The 27,989-nt window shown below is 39.5% G+C and overlaps 5 protein-coding genes and 1 pseudogene across 10 annotated transcripts in view; 4 read left to right on the top strand and 2 right to left on the bottom strand.

Annotated features, from left to right (window-relative positions):
* The window catches only part of LOC148727669 (uncharacterized), a 38,250-nt gene extending 22,422 nt beyond the window's left edge, over positions 1-15,828 (top strand). The window contains exon 5 of the mRNA XM_088762435.1: positions 15,726-15,828. The gene's annotated coding sequence lies outside the window, so the exon portion shown is untranslated. The remainder of the gene's footprint in view (positions 1-15,725) is intronic.
* Positions 427-3,814, bottom strand: LOC148727671 (uncharacterized; annotated as a pseudogene). The gene is made up of 2 exons (XR_016002226.1): positions 3,759-3,814; positions 427-1,899 (listed from the first exon to the last, which is right to left on the bottom strand). The product of XR_016002226.1 is annotated as an uncharacterized LOC148727671 (transcript).
* Positions 427-8,515, bottom strand: LOC148727670 (fumarate hydratase, mitochondrial-like). Of its 3 annotated transcripts, none has more exons than XR_016002221.1 (9): positions 8,349-8,515; positions 7,934-8,056; positions 7,403-7,513; positions 6,817-6,993; positions 6,022-6,177; positions 5,444-5,652; positions 4,725-4,912; positions 3,748-4,270; positions 427-1,899 (listed from the first exon to the last, which is right to left on the bottom strand). XR_016002221.1 is itself a non-coding variant. In XM_088762453.1 (8 exons), the coding sequence occupies exons 1-8, from the start codon at positions 8,454-8,456 to the stop codon at positions 3,846-3,848; spliced, it is 1,497 nt and encodes a 498-aa protein (XP_088618579.1). In that variant the 5' UTR covers positions 8,457-8,515; the 3' UTR covers positions 2,344-3,845. The 3 variants fall into 3 exon arrangements, 1 of the variants encoding a protein (XP_088618579.1); XR_016002222.1 differs by having other exon boundaries at positions 3,759-4,270; XM_088762453.1 differs by lacking the exon at positions 427-1,899 and having other exon boundaries at positions 2,344-4,270.
* Positions 10,565-16,926, top strand: LOC148727668 (protein fem-1 homolog B-like). Of its 2 annotated transcripts, XM_088762440.1 has the most exons (5): positions 10,565-12,543; positions 13,597-13,711; positions 14,069-15,042; positions 15,726-15,928; positions 16,490-16,926. In XM_088762440.1, the coding sequence occupies exons 1-4, from the start codon at positions 10,693-10,695 to the stop codon at positions 15,921-15,923; spliced, it is 3,138 nt and encodes a 1,045-aa protein (XP_088618566.1). In that variant the 5' UTR covers positions 10,565-10,692; the 3' UTR covers positions 15,924-15,928; positions 16,490-16,926. The 2 variants fall into 2 exon arrangements, with proteins under 2 accessions (XP_088618566.1, XP_088618565.1); XM_088762439.1 differs by having other exon boundaries at positions 15,726-16,926.
* Positions 16,927-17,067: 141 nt separating this feature from the next.
* On the top strand, positions 17,068-18,898 carry LOC148727667 (protein fem-1 homolog B-like). Its single transcript, XM_088762460.1, has one exon. It carries the CDS (start codon positions 18,236-18,238, stop codon positions 18,791-18,793), a length of 558 nt encoding a protein of 185 aa, XP_088618586.1. The 5' UTR covers positions 17,068-18,235; the 3' UTR covers positions 18,794-18,898.
* Positions 18,864-23,917, top strand: LOC148727666 (uncharacterized). Of its 2 annotated transcripts, none has more exons than XM_088762438.1 (4): positions 18,864-20,039; positions 21,020-21,134; positions 21,605-22,614; positions 23,155-23,917. In XM_088762438.1, exons 1-4 carry the CDS (start codon positions 18,924-18,926, stop codon positions 23,350-23,352), a joined length of 2,439 nt encoding a protein of 812 aa, XP_088618564.1. In that variant the 5' UTR covers positions 18,864-18,923; the 3' UTR covers positions 23,353-23,917. The 2 variants fall into 2 exon arrangements, with proteins under 2 accessions (XP_088618564.1, XP_088618563.1); XM_088762437.1 differs by having other exon boundaries at positions 18,864-20,048.
* The last annotated feature ends 4,072 nt before the right edge of the window (positions 23,918-27,989 follow it).

Raw genomic sequence — 27,989 nt, 5'->3', positions numbered from 1 at the left:
TAGTTTTGTTCAGTGTTAATCAAACATAGGTTTTGTTCTTTTAAAAAATTTTAAAGATCATCTTTCTTTATAAATTTGGGTCACATCCCCTATAAACAAAATAATTAGTTTAACTTTTCTTTATAAGTTTGTTCCTGTTCTCAACATAAAGAACATTATTAAAATACACTGGGTTACATAATTTCCACAATAACAAAACATAGGATTAACAGGTTTCTGTTTAACTTCCTTTTTAAAATTTTAGCCTTTAAGAGCTCTTCCCCCTTAATTTGTTCGTAACCTTTCTTGGGGTGGGAATGGATATTAGGTGGAAGTGGAGATGATATTGTAGTGAGTTTTCAGTAACTATATTTCACTGATCTCTTTGAGGTGAATATTTTGATATCCAGATATTTTAATTAAGAGATATATAATGGATAGACTTACTGGTATTTATATTGCAACAACAACAAGTTTATTCGGTATTACCATTTAGTTCAATGTATATTGGTCATCTTCCCAAACAAAATAATTTTTGTATTTTCCTTTCCTGTTATTTTGCTCATAAATGTACCATGAAAATTTATCAACAGTAACAAAAATCTAACTGTAAGCAATACCATACATGTTGCGGTTCAATTTTATCCTTGGTTCCAGTGTTATTTTCCCTAGGATTCAATCTAATAGCCAGAACATGGACCATTTCTAATCGGGAGGCTGCCACTTAAGCAAATTCAAATTGAATATAACTTAAAACTTCATGCTGAGTGTACTTCCTCTATCACCTTTACACACTGTCACTGGCTATGCTGATTCAAATGATTATTTGTATTTGAGCCATTAAGGCCACTAAATATGGGACAATAGTGAAAAAATTGTGGGTTATCTCTTGTATGTACACTTGTAAAAAGGCAATAAGGTTTCTAATGCTTTTTCTAACAGTGAAGTCTCCATAGTACCCTGTAAAGGCAGGTATTCCCCTAAATCAAATGGAAAAGGGCCTCCAGAGGAAGACTCTGGCAGAAATGCTTGATTGATGTGGCTTTGTACCCCTCCACTCTGCCATGTTGGGTAAAGCCCTGTTGTGCCATATGCCATGCTGGGGGGTGGAGGCACACCATTAAAGCAATGATCATAGCTTCCACTAGCCCTGTGGTTGAGCATGAGCTGAAATAACTTCATCTGATGCGACGCGACTTCTCCATTTCTTCTCTCATAAAGTTCATGAGATCCTGGGTTGGGTCATTGCTCACCACATCTTCAACCACTTTCAGCACCTGTGAAGTAAGACTGTCAAGTTTGTGCTTCGAAGACTGCACCTTCTTGACATTCCTTTAGGGAACAAAAAGTCCACCATCAGAAGCATCTCTGCTATGATCAGTGCCATCAAATGCGTTGTTGGAGCTACCTGATGAAGAAGGCTCTAGAGCTAGTTCAGGTTGGCAGGAATCTCTCATTTTTACCACCTCAAACAAGGCATTAAACCATTTCCCATAACCACAATCTTCCTGGAATCGCTCTATGCCAGTTGCAGTTTTCACAGTCAAAGCTGCCTGTTTACAACAACTGATACATTTCTTAAATTTGGTTCACAGCTGTTTAACAGTAAATGCCACCTCATCACCTCTGGCTGATGCCCTTGCCTTCAACTCCTCCAAAATTTTTGCATAAGCCAGACCCTTTTTCTGGTTCTTTGTATTGGTGAAAATCAATGTTGTTTTATATTCTGTGCTATTGACAACAATATTAATCAGATCATCCAGACTTTCTGGGCACCACTGAGGCTTGCTTCCTGGTTTTTTGCTGTTTTTTCTTGTTCCTTTTTCTCTGAAATGTTGAAGCACATTGCCAACTTCATCATTAGATTCCACATCCTCACCTGAGCCATCTTCATCCTCCTCAGTTTCGTCAGCTCTCTTTCTGTAGGGAAAAAGATGTTAAGGCTTAAGATGATATCATGATAAAATCAGTGATCAATGTATTATCAATAAGGGCAATATATGTAAAATTACATATACATGAAAAAGTAAGCATACTTGACTTTTAAATGTATTTTAACTGCAATGACTCAAATACTTTAATACTGTAGTAAGAAGGCTCGAGAAGCCCTTGTATAGGATATACTTCAGATGTAAGGGATATACCAACTTGACCTTGTAGGATTTAACCCTTTAACTCCCAGAGGTGATTAACATGCAACTTCTCCCTTTAATATCCATACATGATCCAGCAAACAGGTAGCGAGAATTCTCAAATTTGTCAGGTGGAAGTTACCATGATTGAATGTTAAATTCTCATAACCAATTAACAAGGAAATGTGTAGCAGCTAGAGGGGAGAATTCACAATCAGGGCTAGGGAGATAATTTTTTTTTTTTTTTTTTTTTTTTAATACAGCATTGTTTATTACACTTACACATGTAATTACACTTACACATGTAATTACACTATAATTTCTTTTTACACCATGTTTAAACTACATTAACTCACACTACTTACAATACATATATAACAATACAGTTACACTAGTCAAATTTAATTACAGTTGATCTATTTACCACATTATTGTTTGCATGTTAATTGTCGAGTAACTACTGAGAATTGTGTTTGCTATTTAAACTACAAGGGAATTGATTTTCCAGAAATTAATAAACTGTTAAATAAAAAAGATAGCGAAGAGGTCAAAATACAAAGTTGAAAAAAAAGAAAAAAAAAAAAAAAAAAAGACAATACAATTTTATAACGACAGAAAAAATTTACATTTGTTCCTGCTAGGGAGATAATTGGTACGAAAGTCTGCTTTGCTCTTGAAAGAGTGTCCCAATCAAGCTGTTTTGACATGGGAGTAACATAACTACAATCTGAGTAGTCTTTAAAGACAAACCTTGGTGCTCTATGCTCAACTAGTTCCATTTTGGAAATATTCTGTTTAGTATTGCTGTATACGGATTTCACACAGAGCAAGCATACTCCAGTTGAGGATGCACAAATTCAAAGATAAAGTATGCCTTGGATTTGACATATTTGGAATAATCTGACAGTATCCTTTCTTAGAAGACCAAGTGTGCTGTTAACCTTTCTATAAATATTATCAGAATATTGATTCCAATTAATATTATGAGTTACAGTTACTCCAAAATATTTCTTGGAGGGTGATTTAGCAGTAACAAAATCATAACTGCCTCCCGGTTAGCTCAATGGATAGAGCGCTGGACTGTTGTGTGGGAGGTTGAGGGTTCGAGCCCCGGCCGGACCAACACTCAAGGTCTTAAAATAATTGGGAAAAATTTGCTGCCTTTCTATAACATCAAGAAATGGTTAGATATTCTAGTCTTCTTGGATAGGGACGAATAAATGGAGGTCCAGTCTACTGCAGGGTTGGGGTAGGAGACGTTAATTTCCCACACACGAGATTACTGTGTGATGGATGTCCTCTCCTGGGGTGGGTTGGGAGGATTTATTAGAGAGCCATGTGTTAGAAACCTCTTTACTGGGTTAATCATGTATCTACCCTCTCAAAATAAAGAACATTGTATTGTATTGTATTGTATTGCATTCATGAGATAATTTACTACAGGAATGGGGGCAACCTTATTAGTAATTCCCAAGTGATAACTTTTCAGGTATTAAAGTTTTGGCCATTTACATAAGCTGGCTAAGTCAGCATCAAAATCTCAAGTATCTTTTATCTCACCATACACAATGCCGTCATCTGCAAAGAGACGCATTGTAGACTGGATGTGATCAGTAATATCGTTAATAATATGTACCAAATGCAAACCCTTTTATGGAATCCTGCTTGTTAGAAGAATTTCTTGCTTCCTGAGAACTTTCCATCCTTTTGTAAGCGGAGTTGGAGAGAAAATTTTCACTTTGGTCCTAACATGTCTTCTGGTCTCACCCACTGAGCAAACTGTTCTTCTGTTAACAATCCCAGGCTTATAGCAGCTTCTTTCAATGTTGTGCCTTCTTTGTGAGCTTTCTTTGCAATCTTAGCAGCATTGTCATAGCCAATATGAGGGTTTAATGCTGTCACCAACATGAGTGACTCATCACGCAACTGATTGATTCTATCCACATTGGCTAGAATTCCCACAACGCAGTTATCTGTGAAGGCTACACAGGCATCTCCAATCAGCCGCGTTGACTGCAGAACATTTCTGACTATCATTGGCTTAAAGACATTTAGTTCAAAATGACCATTACTTCCACCAACTGACACAGCTGTTTGATTGCCAATGACTTGTGCTGCAACCATGGTAATGGCTTCACACTGGGTTGGGTTAACCTTACCTAATTGGACAAAACAGGAAACTCATTAAGTTATAATTATTTTCAGTAACAACTTTTTCATTGGGTTGTTGAATGCAAGCAGGGATTGTATTGGTTTTAGATTACTTCACTCTGTGATTGGTCCAGGAAACTTGTGCAGCTCTCTGGACTGATCAGATGCAAAACTTAAAACTAATCATGACTTGGTCACACCTGTTTTTTTACTTAAAGAAGATTACTTGTTTTTTCTTTGAATTTTCACTGGCTCCTTAGTGTGTTTTCCTCCTTTGCTTCTCGTGATTGTCTGATACATGTACACTATACATGAAGCAGGGTTATTCTAAGGATTACGGTGTCTCTGCAGTAAGTAGAGAACGACCATTGCCAAAACTGATGTATACATCATGTGGCATTTTCAGCAATTTTGTGTAAATGAAACAGTTCATTACTTTAGTGTCATGAACTGTGTTGTTACCTGGCATGATACTGCTCCCAGGTTCATTCTCAGGAAGTGTCAGCTCACCCAACCCACAGCGAGGACCTGATCCCAAAAACCTGATATAATTTGCAATCTTCATCAAACTACAAGCTACCACATTCAGTGCTCCATGAAGTTCTACCATGGCATCATGAGCTGCAAGGGCTTCAAATTTGTTTGGTGCACTAAAGAGAAATATGAAGATAAAAAAATGTAATTATACCAGATACTGGTAATTGTGATTGGTGTCAACTATTAAAATAAAGTAAAGGAAAATATTTTCCAATGATGAAGATGGGGTGCTAAATTGTTTTGTCTTTAAGGTACATTATTTTCCACATTAACAAAGTACAAATCTTTAAAGTAAAGAAAAAAAAAATTGCTTAACTTCAGAAAGCTACATGCCAAATGGCAACTGCTTTTGACAACTTGCAAAAAGTTCAGGGCTCGACGCTAACTTTTCAACTTAGTAGCCAAGTGGCTAGTGACATCTTAGATGTTACGACGATTTCAATTTGTTTACTAGCCTAACTGGCTAATGGAAATACAAAACCACTAGCCAAAACTGAATTTCTACTAGTCTGGGGCTAGTAGGTTACTGTTAGTGTTGAGCCGTGAAGGTTACTGAAAATAAACCATCCTAAACCTTTGGAAGGTATCATACAGCAGTATGTGGAGTAATATATTTATTAACACATCACTTGTCCAATTCACACCTTGTGAATGGTAGCTTTGTGTACTCTGCAATCTTAGCTGACATCTTTTCAGCAAATCCTATTCTTGTGTTAAGCCCTGTACCCACAGCTGTTCCACTGATGGCCAGCTCATAAACTCTTGTAAGGGTGCCCTCCACCCTGGCAATACCATACTCTATCTGTTTAACATAGCCACTGAACTCTTGGCCTAAAGTTATGGGTGTGGCATCCTGTAAAATGAAAACATGTTAAACTTTTAAGATGGTGACTAACAAAATCCCAAATCCGATGATCAAAACATTTCTGTTAATTTACTTAGTTTTAATCAAGCAAAGAACACGGTAGTTCTGTGTATCAACCAAAAAAACAATAGCCAACTAATGTTCATTTTGCAATGCAACCTATTTTATATAGAACATGGCCATGGGAAGAATTTTATTGGGATTCTTAACATTGGAAGTTGCTAATATTCATGCTATTAAGAGAGAAAAAGAAGAAGAGAAAGCATCAAACTTCCTAAGGATTTCACCAATCTGTAACAGGTAATAAGTATGTGGCATGATAATGGTCTGTTAAAGAAGCAAGGTCGGACAACTCACTTGGGTATGTGTTCTACCAATCTTAACAAGATCCTTGAAATCTGTGCTCTTAGCCTGAAGTGCAACATGAAGCTTTCTCAGGCCTGGTAACAGACGTTCGTGCACCTCCACTGCTGCTGCTATATGCATTGCTGTTGGAAATGTGTCATTTGAGCTCTGAAATCAACAAGATAAAAATTGTTATTGCAGCATAAGGAAGATACTATTACTGATAACAATGATCCTGGGAAATATTCTTGAGACAAAAAAAATCAACAATTTCAATTATGACCACCCAGATCCTAGCCTTTCCTCCCATTTGCAACGTTCACTGAAATCATGGAAACATTCTGAACAGACAGCCACTAGAGATGAACCATGTCAATAGGAGAGATATGTAGTAGCTCACCAATTTATTAGAGTTTGGATCTTTGATGTCATTCCCAGGGACTCTATCCTTTATTTCACAGCATCAAAATTACACCAAAGTAAACTTAACTTCTAACCTGGCTTTTAGATACAATGAATATATGAAGTTCATATATTTAAATATATATGTATAAATATATACATATATTTAAATATATATGAACTTCATATATTCATTGTATCTGATTTATCACTTTCACGGGTTTATTACGAATCAACTTAACGGCCTGCTCCCAGTTGGCTTGTTAGCTCAATTGGTAGAGCGCTGCACTAGTATCGCAGAGGTCAGTGGTTCGAATCCTGTACAGGCCTGATTTTTTTCAGGTCTGATTTTTCGCTATTGCATAGATAGCGCTATCTACTGCAAGGATCGTGCATCATACGAACCTGGCTTTTGTTGACGTGATCATTAGGATGGACAGGTTTTTTTGATCGCATCTCACCGCCCATCAGCTCAATGGCACGATTACTGATCACTTCAGTAACATTCATGTTGGACTGTGTTCCAGAACCTGTTTGCCATACTACCAAAGGAAAATGGTCCTTTAACTTCCCAGATATCACCTGGAATCAAAGAAACTGCATTAACCGCTGATAATATTTATCATTTATTACTCTAAAAATTTGCAGCATTGTTGGGGCAAGTATCGCAAATCACAAGATAGCTGCACTGCTTGATCAGCTTGTACTGCAATACCATACACAAGTAATGCAACCAGAAGCAATTACTTATTCCCATAAATGGGATCCTAGTTTATTGCATGTTATTTCCCAGATATTCACAAAGTTTCCTTGACATTTGATGGATCTGGTCTTAAATTCTGAGTTAGAGACAGGCTCTATGAAAACTTTGTGTGTTGCTTGAGAAGGTAACAAAATCTCTTATTCAAGACCCACCAGTGAGCTCTGGATGAAGTTTTCATTGTGCCAATAGTATTCAAATGTAATGACTTATTAATCCAATGTTTCTAACCTCATCTGCTGCCTTCATGATGTTATCAGCAACATTTGCATCCAAACCAAACTCCTTATTGACCTCTGCAGCTGCTTTCTTCAGGAAACCAAATGCACGAATCACTGGAGCCTATCAAAAACAACACAAACAACTGTTAGAAACTGAGAATTACCAGCCACTATTAAAATCTCACACTAAAAAATGTCACTTAGCTGTTCTCCTGTATTTCGTTTCCCTCTAAATTCAAAAGTTTTCTTGGTCGACTTTAAATTTTCCCCACCTCTTTGAACCTGAAGGTATATTAAATATCTTAGTAGGGTAATCATGTTTTCTTGGTCTGCACTGAACCTTATCTTTTTCATTAAAATCTAAGGCCTGCACTCTTCATGCTTGGGCCATAAACCCAGGTAGAAAAAGCTAGGTTTAAAAACATGCCGTAAAGACCTTTAACTTGGTTAGTGAGAGATACACTTCCAAAGTTCATAAGCATAAAGTGAAAACTATCCTAGGATAACTTAAAATGTGATTTGTGAGAGAGTATCGACATACTGGCATATGTTCAGTTTCATCACCAATTGGAAAATTAAGCTTTGATCTTGCTGTCTGGGCTCCATAATATTTTTCAGCTGGAACTTCTATTTCTCCAAAACTGTCAGTCTCAATCCTTGAAGCCTGTTGGCCAAAAATAAATAAATTCTTTTCATTAAATATATTTAACTGTGTCCCTTCTTAGAGTGACCAAGAGAGAACTTCTCATTGCGATACCAACACCTTTGCAACTAAACAGGTGACAAAGAAAGAAAAAAAATATCAAGCGAGACATTTTCTTTGATTTAACACCTAAACAATTACTCAAATTAATTGTGGAGCCATTTGTCTTAAGCGTAAATGAGAGCGCGTATTTTGTGTAAAAATATTTTACGTTTCGCTCGAGTGCGATAACTGCGCGAAATGCATAGCTTACCATATTTCGTGACAATAAGACAGGGCTTAAGTCTAGTTTCTGACGATGGACAAATATTCGCGAATCTCTGCTGAGCGTACGCAACACTGAACAAATCCTGTGTGCCATACTCTGTGAGTAAGTTTGAGCTAGCGATTGCAACAAAATGGCCACTGGTGGTCAGCGGCTGGTAACTTGGAGCTTCAGAGGACCTACGGGGACTGGGAAACTTCAATAACCATCACCCTGAAGATTGGGACAGCATTTGACACTCATGCTCAAAACTATAACTATCGAAAATTTCTAATTATAACTCCATATAGGTCTGACATGAACTAATAAAATCGATAAATTGCTGGAAAGCTGGAGAAAAAAAATTAAGATGGCTGCGCTGGGAGATAAAGAGTGACGAATTTTATTATAAAACCCTTCAAACATTTTGAAAAGGGAATCAAATTCAAATTTGACACAACTCTTTTCCCCTCAGATGAATAAAGGGGATAAGTTTCTAAAGAAACTGTGTTGCTGCGTCAGTGGGGGTAACAAGGTAATTTGGTTTTGTCAACTAAGTTGATAGTGTAAATTGGTAGCTGTAAAGGCTCTAAAAACTGACGTTTTGAGTGTTAGCCCATCTTCAGAGGGAACGAAGGGCTAACGAAGGGCTAGCGCTCGAAACGTCAGCTTTTAGAATCTTTATGGCGGCCAATTTACATTATCAAGTTAATTGATAAAACCAAATTACATTGTTACCCCACCGACGCAGCAACACAGTTTCTGTAGAAACTAACCTCCTTTATTCATTGATAAAACCAAATTACCTCAATTCCCCTCATTTTCTTATCTTTTCTCCATAGCCGCCTCAGCATGACCCCCTCCCTCCCCTCCCCCGTCACAAAAACTTCGTGTGAGACCTGCTGTTTTCTCGGAAAGGGCGAGTGATTAGCATCTGCTGGATCGTCGAATACCAGGGATTTATGCGTATTAGTAAATATAGTGTGATACCAGTGAAACAACCAAAAAATACAACAGTTTTGGGCATGATTTGCATTGGAAAACCTAAACCTGAACTGACGCAGTTTGGATCACTTTACCAAAATTTAGAGACTGAACTAAACACCAGAAAACTGAGTTTTATTTGTACCTTGACGAATAAAATCATAAAGTTCTATTCATACCAGGTTAAGATCTTATAATTTAGAGGTTTCGCGTGTGTTCTATAAAATGACCGATAAGCTATCTGGTAATGAGGCAGACGCAACGAGCAAGTTGCCATTGGTGACGAATCGAGCACCCCAATGGCTCCCTGAAACCAGCAACTGGCGAAGTTCAAATACACTGTGCGTCGCCCGAAAGGGTAGAACGCTTATCTTTCGGTTGGAGAAGAAAACTAGATTTGATAATTACTTCGCCCTGTCTCGCTACCATGAGAAGTCTTCAGTCAAGAATACCAATTTATGTTGAGGAGGATTTATCTTCTACGACTTATTTTAATTAAACTCAGTTTGCCGCATTTTTAAGTGAACGTGCTCGCTCGTGCATACGGCACTTGAGCGTCGCCACGCTCCTCAGTCCTCTGAGCCTGTTCATGAAAGTCACAATATTTAAGTTAACAGCTGTACGTAATCGAGACGATTAATGGTTTCTGGTGTGTATTCCAAGTATAAAATGTATTAAGTATAATATGCACGCTGCAAACCATATACTGGGTATGAACTGAAGGTTGGCGATACATCAGGTCAAACGATGTTATTATTAAGATAACTTCAGCCATTAATATAACTTCAGCCATTAAACTGAATAGTGGTCATTTAACAAATGTGTCTCTGTTTTGAGTGGGAGGTTAAAATAATATATATTTTTGTCTACGTAGTTATTGGGCGGTGCACGATGCTTCAAATTTATCTCAAGCCCATAGTTCCGTTCATTCATACCGTCACAAGTCTCCAGATCAGTTGGGCTTTCTCCCTCCCCTCCCTAAATGAGGAAATATGTGTCACACTCCGCGCTTTCTCGGAAAGAAGGAAAGTTTGGTTTCTAGTGGGGAGATTATGATTGCGAAAAGGTGGAATTCATGCATATCACGAAAGAAAATGTAACGCAACTGGGTATTTATTGTGACAGAAAATAAAGGTTTATGAACGTGATTTCAACAGTAAACCTTTCTTTTTGAGGTGAAGCAACTCGTAGTTCTTTTCTACAACAGTATATAGACTGCATAGATCATCGGTAAAATTAATTGCTTTTTGAACCGTGACAGCCTGCTTATGCAAAGTTCTGACCTCAAAATTTTGTGCCTGTTGTTTTTCTCAAACATTCCGGGTTGAGCGAAGTAAGGTTTAGAGGTTTTGCGTTTGTGTTGTTTGAAATGGGTAATAAAGCATCCGTTCGTGGAACGGATGCCTTATTACCTGTATTAACTACAGCTTATCATGCTGCTCGTGATGAAGGTTCTGATCTGCTTGATTCGCTAAGGGTGATGAACGCCAAATCAAGAAAATCCGCTCTGGAAACAAACATCAAAGATGGCGACGACCTTGCGACTCCTCTCATCATCGCTGCTCGTGATGGAAAACTGGATTTTGTGAAGGCCTTTTTACGTTTCGAAGCAAACATCGAGGCTCGTGGATCGATTAAAGTTGAAGGAAAGGTTTTGGAGGGTTGCACAGCTTTGTGGATCGCTGCTGCAAAAGGTCATCTTGATGTTGTGAGACTCTTGATCGAAGAAAACGCCGACGTCGACGGCAGAACGGCAACAAATTCGACTCCTTTGAGAGCTGCTGCCTCTGATGGACGCCTTGATATCGTGCGCTGTTTGGTTGAGAACGGAGCCGATGTAAATGCACGCAATAATTTCAATTATACTCCTCTGATGATAGCATGTTACAATGGTCACATGGATGTTGTTTCCTTTCTTGTCGAAAGTGGAGCAAATATACATGAAGAAAACATTAATGGAGAAACATGTCTTCACTTAGCTGCGGAAGGAGGACACGTTCAGATAGTTGCTAAGCTGCTAGTTTTGGGAGCGAAACAAAAACACAATCTTATAGGTCTAACACCACTTCTTGTAGGCAGTAATCATTGTAAAACTGAAATAGTGGAGTATTTTATCAGCCGACCAGAATGTACAAAGGAACAGAGAATTGATGCTCTTGAACTTCTCGGTGCCACCTTCGCTAATGATATCAATGCTTATGACACTGGGAAGGCATTTAGTTTCATGAAGCGTGGAATGGAGGAGAGGTATAAGAACCCATCACATCCATTGCCTAAAAAGAAAATGAAACCCGTGGAAGCTTATCAAAATAGAAGAGAGAGTCAAACTCTTGAGGAACTTTCTCTGCTAGAAGGCGATGATCATGCTATCCACATGGAGGGACTTGTTATCAGAGAGAGAATCCTTGGACCTGACAATATAGAATTGAGATACCCGATAGGATACCGGGGAGCTGTTTTAGCTGACTTTAAGGAGTACGAGCCGTGTATTGCTTTGTGGACACGAGCGATGGAAATAGCCATGAACTGCGATGTTCCAAAACCAAGGGAGCTTGACGGCTTCACAGCTTTATTTTCAGAAATGGTGCTGAATGGACATAATTTGAGTCCAAAAAGTATCGAGAACGTTTTCGAAAAACTGGTCGATGCAAATATGAAACTGACAGAAGCGTTAGAGTCAGGAAAATTGCAAGAGGAGGGCAAGAATGAGACACAACAAGAATTGCTTTTCTATGCTCTCTATCTTTTGATTATATACAAAAAAGTTCAAGTTTCTCCAGAAATGAAAAGCGAAAACATTATTAACTTTCTTCAGAGATTTCTGCACTCAAATCCTCGCTCCCATCCTGATGGAAATACACTTCTGCACCTGGCTGTATGGCATAAAACTCCAGTTCCCGAGTTTGGATTGAATGAAAGTGGCACGGTGTGCAAGCTTCCTTGTACTGAGACGATGAAGCTTATTTTACATGCAGGATGTGACGTGAATGCTGTTAATACAGAAGGAAACACTCCTCTTCATTTAGCCGTGACTTTTGTACCAGGACCTGAAAAAGAAGAAACTTTGAAAGAAATGCTGGAGTTGCTGTTAGATCTCGGTGCGGATACAAAGCTTGTAAACAAGAATGGTCAAACAGCAATGGACTGCTGCGGGACTGACGAGGCACGAAGGATCTTGTCTGCGAAAGGACTGGGGGCCACGAACATCGATGCCAGAAAGGTAAGATAATTTTGATTTTTAACTCTTTTTATACATTACCTTAAATTATTACGGTAAGCATCCTCACGAAATGGGAGAATAGTGAGTTTATTTCTCCATAGGATCTTGTGTTGATAATTTTTCGTGAGGCCTGGTTGCCTTTCTTCGGCTTTCTGTCACTTTTAATGATTTCCAAACTCATCCGCTTTTATGAATGAAAAAATTCGTTAGGATGCTGTGATAGTCAAAAGTAGCATGTCCGAGGGTGGCTTTCAAGCCACAGCAGAACTTTAGATAAAGCTAGAGGGCAGACCTTAGAGCGGTCGACCTGTTGATCAAATTTACAAACTTGTGATCACCCGTCCTATTAATGCATGCACAAATAACACAAAGTAATTAAAATGAAAATTCAAACAACAACTGAGGAGAGTTAAGTCAAGTAAAACTACTGACTGGTGATCTTTGGGACTGAATTGTGATATATAAGAGCACTATGGTCACTTATTATACTTTTATAAATTTCTGTGGGTCTTTTCATTATTTTAGAGGTTGCCACACTTTTTCCTGAATATTTATTAACACAATTTTGCTGTCAGTCCTTGGAATGTAACCTGACTATGCATCTTTGTGTTTTAAATCTGGCGTCGGTTCATATCGTTGAAATTGGCTTGTGATAACGTTTGTTACTTACCCAACCAGCTAATGTGAATTTCCACGCAGACGACTTAGGGAAAAGCGTTCATAAAGCCTGTACAAGTCAGTGTCATGCATGACTTGCAACCATTAAGAAATCTTAAAAGTTCACGGTCTTAATACTGCGCGAGTGGTATTACCTCGAAAAGCTTCATAAACAGCTCTATCAATACTAGTCGCGAGACAAGTGGTGGTCAAACATAAGCAGCAATGATGTGTGCAACTCACACGTAGCCTTGTAGTGTCGGCGCAATGACATTGAAAGGTTTAAAGACCGTGCCGATATACAAATAGTTTAAATAGTACGGAGTAAATTCCGTTACATATGCTAAAATATTTTGCAATCCTCAAAGTGGCAATGTGTTCTCCACTTTCTCTAAGGATGAAGTAACTGGAAGTTGTTCCAGTAAAGAGAGAGGAACAAGATTTGTTCCTGGAAGAGAGAGGGACATAAATGACAATTTGGAAAAGGAACCTACAGCGAAGGAAATATCTGGTAAGAGGATCCAGTTGAGGATCAAATTAGCTTTTAGGTAGCTTGGGCGATCTTGATGCCAATTAATCCAATTTACGGCTCATCCATCGTTTACGCCGCACTCGCGGAAAATGACCAGCGAAAAGCGGCAATAACAACAGAGATTAAAGAAAATTAAAATAGTGGGAATAGAAAATATATACTGGCATTTCCAGTAAGATATAACAACTGTTGTGGATTCAGCCCCGATTTAACAGTCGCCCTAAAAAAAAAAAGACAATTTTAAGCTTTTATCACACCTTTACTAGAGCTAAAAAAACAACAACAACGATTTTCTATTTTTTTTTTTAAAAAAAACCATATTCGACTTTTTTTAAGGGCAATTGAGGGAGATGACACAGCAGTTGAAAAATGTCCGAGAGCAACTACGAGAGAAAGATAGACAACTGGAGGAAAGAAATGGAGAAATAAGGGAGATGATCCAGACAAATATGAATGTCCATGATGAACTACAAGAGAGAGATGGACAACTGAGGGAAAGGACAGAACAGTTGACAAATGTTCAAGGACAACTACAAGAGAGAGATGGACGATTGAGAGAGAAAGATGGACAAGTAAGGCAGATGAATCAGCAGTTGATAATTGTTCAAGAGCAACTACAAGAGAAAAATGAAGAAGTCTCTTCTTTGGAGGAGCGGCTGAGAGCAAGGCATCAGGAAGTGATTGAACTTGAGACATCTCTATCAACAGCTCAACGAGCCTTAACCGAACGTTCACGCCAACAGACACCTGACTGGGTGATTTCACGCGATCAAATTCAACTGACAGAAAACTGCCTCGGTAGTGGAGGCTGGGGAAAGGTTGTCGAAGGCAAGTATTGTGGCTGTACTGTTGCCATCAAACAGATTTACGGAGTTCTTCTTGAATCCTCCCCTTACTACAGGGAACTGTTTGAGCGAGAAATGAACATTGCCTCAAGATGCCGCCATCCCTGCCTACTACAATTCATTGGAGCTACAAACGATGAAGAAAGTCCTTTGTTTGTGACGGAGCTCATGGAAACGAGTTTACGAAGATTGGTTGAGGAGCGACCTCTTTCCAGTAGTGAAACATCTGTCATTTCTTTGGATGTGGCTCGAGCATTAAACTACCTTCATCTAAAGAAACCACGCCCCATTATTCACCGGGATATCAGCAGTGCCAATGTGTTGCTGTGGCGACAAAACGACCAGTGGCGAGGCAAAGTATCGGACTATGGGGCCGCCAGTTTTACGAAGGCGACCATGACAGCTTGTCCCGGTGCTGAAATTTACAGTGCGCCTGAAGCATTTACTGAACATCAAAATTTAAAGGTAGTTTTATTGCCTTGTTTTTAGTAAATTGTATCCATGAAAAGAAACCAAACTAAATCACCTGAGCTGTATTCAGTGGTCCGATCTCTGAGCTTTAGAAAACTCGTCTTAAGCTCATATATTATACAAACCAGACCGAAAGCGGCTACGGTTGACACAAAATAGAGCATCATGGTTCAGTCGTCCTGTTCCGTTTTGAATAAGAATGAATGGCTGACTCATCTGTCATCAGTATGTAATAATATAAAAACTGGAATGCCTGAACCGAAGAGTTGAACCAAGAAAAGATTTGTAGCATCAAAAATTTAAAAATTAATGGAGACGGCGCCAGGGATCAAATGATAGATAAGATGGGAGATACCCCTCCGGCATGGTAAACAAGTTTTTCGTCAAATGACTGGGGCCAACAGAAGATGAGGTCATCCTCTCTTCCTGAAACCCATTGGACATAGACTTCGGTGGCAAATAAAATGAACTTTTTAGGTGATTCCTCAGAATTGCATTGCGTGTCATTGCTCTGTAGCAAGCACGGTGACCTATCTCACTTTTTTCATTGTAGTGCTCGAAACAGAGATTAGTAGGGAACATTTGAGGAGAGTTTCGAAAAATCGTTCGACAGCTTTTCTTTCTGATGGAATCCCTGAGGAAGTGTGATCATTTTGATTTACCCTATTTATGTTAAGGTTGATGTGTACAGCTTTGGCGTTCTACTCTGCGAGATGTGCACTGGGATACTGCCTGATCGAGATAGGCGCGAGGAACAAGTTGCCATGGTGACTGACCGCGTGTTTCGAACTCTCGTTCGCCGATGTCTGCAACGAGATCCTGAAGCGAGACCCAGTATGGACGAGATCATTAGTGAACTTGAAAGACTAGTTTAAGACAGGTATGATACAATTTGCTCTACAAAAATTTTAACAAAATATTTTTACTGCGGTACAGATGGATTAAATGAAAGTCCCTCATTTATGTTTGTGAATAGCACTGTCAATAAGTCGAGCGTCAACTGCGACTGGCTGATCTTTGGACAAACAAAGTGCAGCTTATCTTGAACAGAAAATTACCTTTCAACAATTTCAGTTTTTTTTCGCACGGCGTACTTTTTAATTTAGTTACATCTTTGATCTGTACTGAATTTCTTCATTCGAGTGTCATTATAAAACATTCGTCACTCTGAGTCAAAGTAAAATTTTTAAAAGTCTAGATTTCTATCTATGTAATTATTGCCAATAATAGATAACAATTCCTAAGGCCGCTTATGATATTTTTGCTCGGATGAATATGTAATTTTGTCCCATTCAGCTATAGGCTGCTACCGCATCTTAATCCTAGTTAATGCCGAATGTGATTTTATGTCTATGCCGGCGTGGAAAGATCACGGGAAAGTGCAAATCTTTTTGAATACAAAATAATGAAGCAATGCAACGCACTTTTTATTGGTTTACAGATTTACCAACCCACCAAGGATGATAACCAACCCACAGGGTAACCAACCCATGGTAACCAACCCATGGTAACCAACCCATGGTAACCAACCCATGGTAACCAACCCATGGTAACCAACCCATGGTAAACAACCCATGGTAACCAACCCATGGTAACGAACCCACCAGGGATGATAGGAGAAGACGAGGAAATTTTCTGAGTCGTAGTCCAGGGGGGGACTCATTCACAAACTTTTCTCGTGTTCTCACAACATCGCGAGTAGGATATTATGCCGGTAAACATATAGAAAGTGCGGTATATTTCTTTTATATAATTAAGTTAAATTGTGACATTCACGTTTACTGGTGCAATGGACGATAGCAGTTTAGCTAAGTCATCGTACGTTCTGGCTGCCGAAGGTGATTCAGGTATAAATAAAGAATTGGTATTTTATGTCAAGACACGTTTTTACTGTTATTCAGGCGCTCATATGCTAGTATTTAGTCGTATTCATACGGTTTTACAATTATTTGTTGTGGATAAATCAGATACACGTACAATTTTCGATGTGCAGGAGGTTTCCAAAGCATTTCAAAATCAAATAAAACTTCATCCCTTCCAAGAGTGTTTATAAATGTTTTTCTACCGTTTTTGAAGCCCATTTTTGAAAATCATGCACCAGTGTGCCAGTATGGAGCTTCAACGGTGACTTGTTGTTAAACACAAACTACAGTCAGGCCACCAACGAAACGCCGCAGGCTAAGTTCAATTACAAGACTTTGACAGAATCGATTTGTGGCTTTTTTCTGGTGTGTATTCTAAGTAGAGGATGTACAGTAAAGAGTATGATACGCAGTCTGCAAACCACATACTGGGTATGAATTGAAGCTTGGTGATAAATAGAGTATAAGACGATATAGCTAACAGTGTAATGATTAACCTCCTGTCACTGAATCAGCCATCAAACTGAATAGTGATTATTTAACAAATGTGTCTGTGTTTTGACTGGGAGGTTGAAATGTTAAATCTGTCTATCCGCGTAGCTATGCATTGCCTAGCGTAATGCACGATGTATAAAATGTATCTCAAGCCCCTAGTTCTGTCCATTTTACACCGTTATACGATAATTTTCTACACTTGAAATCAAGACGCGCTCAGTTCATTACAAGTGTTTAAATGGCGTGACCACACATAAATCATAATCTATAGACTAGAAAGAACTGTTTCTAACTCTTCTGTCTCTAACTCTTGTGGATTTATAATCCTCGACCGAATAAGGGCGAAATGAAATCTCATTCAAGTTTTGCATGACGCTTTCCCACATTTCTCCAGATCAGTTGGGCCCTCTCCCTCCCCTCCCCAAATGATGAAATAGTGTCACACGCCACGCTTTCTCGAAAAAGAGGAGTGTTTGGTTTCTAGTTGAGAGATTATGATTGTGAAATAGTGGAATTCATGCATATCACATTTGAAAATGTAACGCAACTAAGTGTTTATTCAGAGAGAACATAAAAAGGTTTGTGAACATGATTCGCATCAGGACACTTTTTTTTAACGAAGCAACGGCACTTCCTCGCCACAGCAGATAGATTGGACCAAAGATCGATAGGTAAAATTATCTGCTTTCCTCTTGGCGTGATCTCCTCTGAAATAAGAGTCTCTCTGTACGAGATTCTGACCTCGAAGGTTGCGTTTGTTCCTTTGCATACCCAATTCAAATTGAGCGTGAGAGAGAATCTTGAGGCCCGTTTGCTTGTGTTTTTCTTAAATGGGTAGTAATGCATCCGTGCTTAGTAACGCATCAAATGCTCCTGAAACTCTTTCTGACGACAGTTCTCGTCTGAGTCAATTGTTAGAGGAGATGAAAGCCGACATAAGAAAAACCACTTTGGAAACGAAAATCAACGATGGCGACGACCTTGCGACTCCTCTCATCATCGCTCCTCGTGATGGAAAACTAGATTCTGTGAAGGTCCTTTTACGTTACGAAGCAAACATCGAGGCTCGTGGATCGATTAAAGTTGAAGGAGAGGTTTATGAGGGTTGCACAGCTTTGTGGATCGCTGCTACTAATGGTCTTCTTGAGGTTGTGAGACTCTTGATCGAACAAAACGCCGACATCGACGGCAGGGTATCGAGAAATTCGACTCCCTTGAGATCTGCTGCCTTCGATGGACGCCTTGCTGTTGTGCAGTGTTTGGTTGAGAACGGGGCCGATGTAAATGCACGAAATTTTGTCAATAGTACTCCTCTGATGGTAACATGCGGCTATGGTCACATGGATGTTCTTTCTTTTCTTGTCGAAAATGGGGAAATATACATCTAGAAGACAATTATGGACAAAATTGTCTTCATTATGCTGTAGCAGGGGGTTGCTAGCTATGGGAGCAAAAGAAAAGTACAATCTTGAGCGGCTTACGCCACTTCTTAAAGCCAGTAATGAATGTAAAACTGAAATGGTGGAGTATTTTATCAGCCGACCGGAATGTACAAAGGAACAAAAAGTTGATGCTCTTGAACTTCTTGGTGCTACCATTGCTAATTATGATGATGCTTATGCCATTGAAGAAGCATTCAGTTACATGAAACGTGGAATGCTGGAGAGGTATAAAGATCCGTCATGTCTTTTGCTTAAAAAGAAAATGGAACCAGTCGAAGCTTATCAAAATAGGAAAGAGAGTCAAACTCGTAAGGAACTTTCTGTGTTAGAAGGCGATGATCATGCTATCCACATGGAAGGTCTTCTTATCAGAGAGAGAATCCTTGGAACTGACAATACAGAATTGAGGTTTCCGATAAGATACAGGGGAGCTGTTTTAGCTGACTCTAAGCAGTACGAGCTGTGTATTCCTTTGTGGACACGGGCGATGGAAATAGCCATGAACTGCGATGTTCCAGATTCAGCGGAGCTTGACGACGTCATAGATTTATTTGCAGAAATGGTGCAGAGTGGACACAGTTTGAGCCCCAAAAATATCGAGAACATTCTCGAAAAACTGGTTGATGGAAATAGGAAACTTACAGCAGCGCTTAAGTCTGGAAAACTGCAAGAGGAACACAAGAATGAGACACAAAAAAAATTCCTTTTTTGTACTCTTTATCTCTTGATTATATACAGAAAAGTTCAAGTTCCTCCAGAGATGAAAAATAGTAACATTACGAAATGCCTTCAAAGATTTCTGTGCTCAAATCCTCGCTCCCATCCTGATGGAAATACTCTTCTGCACTTGGCTGTATGGCATAAAACTCCAGTTCCCAGGTTTCGATTGCAAAGTGTGTGCAAGCTTCCTTGTATTGAGACGATGAAGCTAATTTTACATGCAGGGTGTGATGTGAATGCTACCAACACAGAAGGAAGCACTCCTCTTCATTTAGCCGTGACTTTTGAACCAGGACCTGAAAAAGACGAATTTTTGAAAGAAATGCTGGAGTTGCTGTTAGATTTCGGTGCGGACACAAAGCTTGTAAACAAGAATGGTCAAACAGCAATGGACTGCTGCGGGACTGACGAGGCACGAAGGATCTTGTCTGAGAAAAGAGGACTGGGTGCTCTGAACATCGATGCCAGAAAGGTTAAAAAGGTTTGATATTTCATGCTTTACATATTTCCTTAAATTATCACAGTAAGCATCCTCACGAAATGGGAGAATACTGAGGTTATTTTTTCATGGGATCTTGTGTTGATTATGTTTCGTAACGCCTGGTTGCCTTTCTTGGAGTTTCTGTTAGTTTAACGGTTTCCTAACTCATCTTTTTAGGAATGAAACAATTCGTTATGATGCTGTGATAGTCAAAAGAAGCATGTCTGAGGGTGGCTTTCAAGCTACAGCAAGCCTTTAGGACCTTTAGATAAAGCTAGAGGGCGGACTGTATAGTGATCAAGTTTACAGACTTGTGATCACCCGTATGATAAATGCTTGTGGATAAATACAAAGCAATTTAAATAAACGTTCAATAGCAAGCCGAAAAGAGTAATTACTGACTGTCGATAGTTCGGAAGGAATTGTAAAACAGTAAGAGCACACTGGTCCCCAATTAAAATTCTACCAATTTTGGTGAGCCTTTCTTATTTCTGTAGTGTGACTCACTTTTTAGTAAAAGCTTACTTTGTAATAGAATAAGAAAGATGTTAAGTTTAGAGCTCGGTGAAGAAATAGAGAAAGGTGTTTTTCGTGTTGTCACGAGGTGGGACAGAGAATGAAATGCACGCTCCGATTCCGCGCCCCACTGCTCTGCGGTACGCAGGACGGTTGTCATTTATATGAACTTCGTAATGGGCCTTGCTCACTCCGCAAAGAGTCTGCGGCTCAGTGGATAAGCATTGGAGCGGGGAATATGAAGTTCATATGGAGAGTCAGAATTTTTTCCTTGTCCCACGTTCGTGAAAAGACGAAAAACATTCCACTCTTCACGATGGCTGACTTACCCCATAAACTCACCTGATAAAACCAAAACTACAGATTTTTTAAATTCGTTTGGTAGGCAAGCCCAATATACATACACAGATGTTTTAGTATCGCCTAAGTTGCTCTGTGTTTTCCATTTTTGTAAGGATGAAGTAACTGGAAGTGGAGCTGCTGAAGAAAGAGGAGCAAGATCTGTTTCTACAACAGAAAAAGACGTAAAAGAGAATATTAAAGAGGAAACTATTTGGAAGGAATTATCAGGTGAGAGGATGTTATCGAGGAACAAATTTGTTGAGAAAATAGTTATAACAAAGTGTAAGTCGGAGTTCCGTAGTGAGCTTTTAGGTAACACTGTTAGGTAACGTGGGAGAACTGAGTAAATTTTAAACGGATAGCAGGCGTGATACCAAGTAATCAATACAACATGGCGGTTTCCCCATTGTTTAAGATCTTTTGGAAACGAAAAGGCAAATGTGAAAAACAAATAAACAAAAAAAAAATCATCGGAAAACGAGGTCAACATGTTTTTGGTAAAATGTGAAAATTCAAAGCCAGGCCATGGTTACAAGAAATGAAAGAACAGGAAATGACATTTCAGTTTTCTTTTTAAGTTTCAACGTCTCTTGATATAACACTTACCCTAAGAGAAAAGTGAGGACTTTTTGGCTTTTCGGTTGACGCTCTGTGAGACAAAAAGGTGAAAATTGCATTGCTTTATTTCATAATCAAAGGACAACTGAGGGAGTTGACACAGCAACTGGAAAACGTTCAAGAGCAACTAAGAAAGAGAGATAGACAACTAAGAGACAGAGATGGACAACTGAGGGAGATGACACAGCAGTTAACAAATGCCCAGAGGCAGCTACAAGAAAGAGATGGACAACTAAGAGAGAGAGATGGACAAGTACGAGAGAGAGATGGACAACTGAGGGAGATGACGCAGCAGTTGACAAATTCCCAGAGGCAGCCACAAGAAAGAGATGCACAACTAGGAGAGAGAGATGGACAAGTTAGCGAAATGACAAAGCAGTTGACAACTGTCCGCGGGCAACTACAGGAACAAAATGGAGAAGTTACTTCTTTGGGAAGACTGCTGAGGGCCAAACAGCACGAAATAGACGAGTTGGAGACGTCTCTTTCAGCGGCTCAAAGGGCGTTAAATGAACGTTCACGCCATCAGACTCCTGACTGGGTCATTTCACGCGATCAGATTCAGCTGACGGACAAATGCCTTGGTAAAGGAGGTTGGGGAAGTGTTGTCGAAGGCAAGTATTGCGGCTGTACTATTGCCGTCAAACAGATGTACGAGTTGATCCTTTCTGATCACAACCGCAGATTGTTTGAGAGAGAGATGAGTATTGCCGCCAGATGCCGCCATCCTTGTTTGCTGCAGTTTATTGGAGCAACAAATGATGAAGGAAGTCCTCTGTTCGTGACAGAGCTCATGGAGTCAAGTTTACGAGCATTGTTAGAAGAGCGAGCTCTTTCCAATACCGAAGTGTCTGTTATTTGTCTGGACGTGGCTCGAGCATTAAACTACCTTCATCTAAAGAAACCATCTCCCATCATTCACCACGACATTAGCAGTGCCAATGTGTTGCTATGGCGGCAAGCCGACCAATGGCGAGGCAAAGTGTCGGATTATGGCACGGCTAGTGTTGTGCAGCAGACTATGACAGTTAGTCCTGGTGCTATGATATACAGTGCACCTGAAGCACATACTAAACATCAAACCGTCATGGTATGTCTGAAATTTGGAGTTGTTTCTCAATTGTCTACTTGTGTTTGCAGTAAGGTATATCTATAGTAAGATGTTGAATCAATTTGTGGAGGGCACGGGACCAGAAATCTCGTGTGATCTCTGTCCATAGTCGAACCCTTTTTAGTTGGTAAACCGGTCGGGTGCTTAACGTGATATCAGTATGTAGGAAAGTTACCGCCGGACGGATCATGAAAAAGTTAACTTCAATCAGGAGAAGAGTCGAGCTTATTTATCCACCGTCAGTCAGTTTACATCACGCAGAATGTCTATTATTCTTGAGGCATTTATCTGCAATGTAAAATCAGCGGCGAAGCGTACAATACTGTTTGGTTTTTATTGGTTTGTTTGCATAGCAATTTTTACATAGCAATAAGACAACATTTCTGTGATGTAAACAGAATGCAAAATAAGGGGAAAAACAAGGAGGAATAGATATATAAAGGTATAGTTACATAAAATAGCAAGAATGCAGGTTCGTGCATGTTTAACTTTTCATTGTTAATCTCTTTTCGAACTCAGGTTGATGTTTACAGTTTTGGAGTTCTCCTCTGTGAGATTTGCATCCGGGAGTTACCGGATCCTGACAGACGTGACGAGCAAGTTGCTAGGGTGACAAACCGTGTGATTCGAGCTCTCATTCGAAGATGCCTGCAGCAAGATGCTGAAGCAAGACCAAGTATGGAAGATATCATTGGTGAACTCGAACAACCAATGTAAGATTGGTTTTGAAAAGTTGTGCTCTTTATCTACACTTGCAAACGAAAAGAAAAGAAACATAAAAACCTTTGATCTAAAATGGCCTGTGTAAACTAGCTTTTTCATGGCCACCGATAAGATGATATATTTTCTAAAACCTACGTTTGAGATGCTCAACGTTTCATCAGCCGAACTTAAATCGAAATAGTACTAGCCCAGAATGACAAAAGTAGGCGTATTGTTGCCGTTCCATGACCATTACAGTTTTTGAGTTCAAAGACTTTCAGAGCTTTCAGCAAAAAAAAAGAAAAGAGAAATAATCTTTAGTTAAAAACAGGTAATTTTCAGAAAGCAAAAGTAATTATTAACTAAGCAATGAGTTCGGCACATGAAACGTCCGGCATCAAAATGAAAACTGTCCCAAAGTGTAAACTCCTTGCGATCTAGGCGAGAAGAATAGCTTACACACATGTTACATGAGATAAGGATATTTAAAACTTCCTAAAAGTATACCCGTGTTAACTTAAGTTGTGGACTCTTCGTCATAATGACCAAATAACACTGGTTTTGACCCAGTTGTCATTTATAGCTTTGCAATTTTTATGTCCAGTAGCTTTTTGTTAAGTTGTTGCAGTGATATTATCGATAAGGGTGTAATTGGGCTTTTTCCTAGTACAACACAAAAGGCGTTCACGTGTTAGGTAGCTATGGTAGCTTTCCATCCCAAATTTTAAGAAGCATAGGTGAAAAGTCGAGCGTCAACTGCTACTTCGCGTCCTCACAAATCTTTCGAAAACCGAGCTATACACTTGGCACTGTCTCGTTAAATTTAGAGATCCTTGGGCAAACGATCCTTATCTTGTGTTATACGAAATTCCATATCTCATTTGTGTCGGTTTGTCGGAAGTGTCCGTGCTTTTAAGTGTGTGTCTGATCGCTGCGGCCATCTGCCATTGTAGTTTTTAAGTTTGGGTAACCGTTAGATAACCGTTAGCTCGTTGCCAAAGGTGATTTAAGTATAAGTAAACATGATTTTAGAATAGTTCTTTAAACCTATTTTTGAACATCTCACACATGAGCTTCAGCGCCTCGATGTCGATTTAGTACTCGACACGGACTCAAGCCTCCATGGAAGCGCCTTAGCAAAGAGACTTCGATTTGATCTATTAGAATTTTTTTTATAAAGTGTATTCCAAGTGCGATGTGTGGACTAGTTACAACATACACTTCCATGCAAATACAAGGTATGAATTGTTGCGTGGTTAAGAATCGAGATATGTCAAACAGTAGAGTAATATGATAGATAACAGTGTGATGATTGACCTCCAGTCAGTCAACTAATCAAACTGAACAGTGATTATGAAGCAAAGGTGTCTGCGTTTTGACTGGGAGATTAAAGGATTAAATAAATATGTCTATCGATCTGTGTAGCTGTACGTTCTCTCAGTGTATCACCCTAACCTAAGTGTTTGCTTTTGTCCATCTTAGCCGGCTTAGGATGGTAAGTGAGTTAGTGTAACCTGAAAAGTATTAAAGCTTAGCAGCTTGTGGGGTCGAAGTCAAGGCTCACTGCCTTGGTACTGGTTGTATGAGGCGAAGGACAGAAGACTGACCCCAGTCCACGGACTCCTCCGATGGACTGGGAATGAGCTAGCGTAAAATGGACTAAAACCATTTTACGCTAGCTCATTCCCAGTCCTTCAAAATCCTATTGTAAATGAGTTCTATTAAAAGCCCTACTATTTTTATACCTACATTGCGTTACCATTTTCTTCAGTCGATGCAACAAACTTCTCAAATAAAAGGTCAAACCACAATTAGTTTGAGTCGGCGCGGGAAATAGCAATATCGTTTATCAGTCTACTTAGTTTCAGTATCTTATTTCACTTGTGTCCTCTTCAATGATGCAGCGTGTTGCGCCTCCTTCAATTCTGCTTCGAGCTTCAATATTCACGCTTAGTTTAAGCGTTAGCGGTGTGTTGGGCTATGTATCGTGTGGTGTTGTTCTGTTTCGCTTTCTATCACCCCGCCGCGCTGCTGTACGTGGGGACGGGGAGCGTTGAGTGACTCCGGCCCGAGCGGCTGCGAAGGAGACTAGATAGGTCAAGGACTCTGACTTAATTTTTAAATGCAGTTAGAGAGTCAGCCAATTTGATTGATTTGTGGAGCTTCGACCAAATATAAGGTCCCATGTACTTTAAGCTATGTCTTCCGTATGTAACCGTGTTGTATCTTGGTAAGGAGAAATCGTCTGCATTCCTAAGATTGTACCCACTTATGCCGCAACTAAAAAGTTCAGAAATATATGGTGGGACTAAATTAGTTTTAACTTTATACATAAATATAGCCATGTCCTGGAGTCTGCGATTACATAACGTTGGAAGTCTTGCTTTATCTAGAAGTGCTTCATAAACAAATAAATATCCACGGTAAATAAATAAATAAATATCCTCGGTAAATATCCACCACTAACCACCTCCACTTCGGTGAATAGTTGTTAATTATTGAGTTGTTCTGTAATCACTTTTAAGATCTAAACTTACTTCAGTTCAACAAACATCAACAGATTTTGGCAAATCATCTGATGGTAAATACTTGTTCAAAGATGAATTTTCATATAATCTCTTGCCATACTGAATAACATCAGATAAGGTGTTTGAATTCCAATAACTACATGATTTTATTACAGAGTAACAGAGTGAATAAAGGCTGATAGTTTCCAAAGAAACTGTTTGGGGCTGCTTCGGTGGGAGTAACAAAATAATTTGGATATATCAACAAAGTTGAAGTGGTAAATTGGCCACCGTAACGATTACAAAAGCTGACGTTTCGAGCTTTAGCCCTTCGTCGTCGCTGCCATGAAGGGCTAACGCTCGAAACGTCAGCTTCTGTAATCGTTACGGTGGCCAATTTACCACTTCAACTTTGTTGATATATCCAAATAACAGAGTGAATAGACAGCCATCGCAAAACTCACATGGAACTTTCTGGTTTCACGGGCATGACTCTAAAAAAGGGTGCTATTTTGAACTTTATTAATTTTAACCCCTTTCAACTCGCATATATCATTGTTATGTATACTCTGAAAATAATGTGCTAAGCCATTCAGTGATGATACTTCAAGCAGCACACATGTACCTTGAGAATGGCATCTACTATGAATATCCCTTGCATGAGAATCGAATATTTTGAAGCCCGCATTGTCTTTACAATAGATAGCAACTGCAGTACATCCTATTGTCACGACAAAATTGTTGAAATTTTCCGATAGAAGTGATTGAGGCCTAGTTCAAACGTCGAACTTTTCCTGTGCCGAACCTTATATCTATTTGGGTCGACCCCAATAATTAAGTTCGCCAGTTGATTCAGACGTCGCACTAAATTGCTGTCGAACTAAATAATTTGAGCGAGCCCTATCTTAAAGACGTCAGCGGCTTTATAAATACTGTCTCGACAACGCTTCAAAATGGCGGAGAAAACGAGTGCTGAAAGTGACGATCTTGTTTTTCTCGCAAACGTCATTAGAGAGAGAAGAAGGCAACTCAGCATACATGTATTGTTGCAAAAACCTTGTTGCGAGGAGGAGACGAGTTTTGAATGTTGCTGTCTTGCTGCTGCTACTAATTTCACAATTGAACAACATTACTGTCCCTGGTCCAGTTCGTTCTTTTCGTCGAGTTAAGAGGAGTACCGGGATGGTGGGACAAGATATGCAACACATATTCAGACGCACGATTCAAGAAAACGTGTCGAGTGTCGAGATCAACATTTCATTACATTCTGAGCCGTATTGAGCCGTTCGTTACCAAGCAAACTGTTACTGAAGACCCGATTCCGGCAGACCTGAGGCTGGCTATTTGCCAATATAGACTATTGACCAACAGAAATATCTCAAACCAGCCGGCCGATCGAGCAGACATACGCACACGCTCGCGTATAAAGTCCCGACATCCGTAACAAACTTTATTACACGACTCGGGCAGTCAGAGGGCCAATAACTAAAATCAACCAATCAAAATGCTCTATTGCCGGTCCAATATTCTCTAAGTATTGGACCGGGCACTGTCCCGAGTGGTCCCGAATGATACCGCACTTGTGTCCCTTTGAACTTCAGTCGTATAATAAATCTCTTATTAACCAAGCTTGCTCGGGACCGTACTGGAAGAATATCAGCCCTCGGTCTTTTTGTACGGACCGAGCGCAGCGAGGTCCGTACTGTCAAGACCTCGGGCCGATATTCTCCCAGTACAGCCCTCGTGCTTGGTTAATAAGATATATATCACCGATACTCTTTTTTCCCTACTACCATTAGGGACTGGAACAGCTTACCCTTAAACGTTGCTGAGGCTCAATCTATAAATTCGTTCTGAGCCCAACTGGACATGATGTGTTTATTGCTATTTAAATTTTTATTATCTTTATTAATTGCTATTTAATTTTGTTCCTTGATTCTTATTCTTGGTGTTATTATAGTAGTATTATTATAGTATTTATTCTTAGTATACTCCTTAGTGATATAAGGCTGCTGACCTTTTGATAAGAGTCATCGCATAGATGGAGAGCAAGTATTAGGAATATAAATAACTAAATACAATTGCGGAGATGACTGGACTTGGCGTCTGTACTGTCTCCTTAATCGCACGTGAAGTTTGTCAAGT

Source organism: Stylophora pistillata, chromosome 6, assembly GCF_964205215.1.
Source record: "Stylophora pistillata chromosome 6, jaStyPist1.2, whole genome shotgun sequence".
NCBI classification, from domain to species: Eukaryota; Metazoa; Cnidaria; class Anthozoa; order Scleractinia; family Pocilloporidae; genus Stylophora; species Stylophora pistillata.
This window is presented reverse-complemented; position numbering and strand designations above follow the sequence as displayed.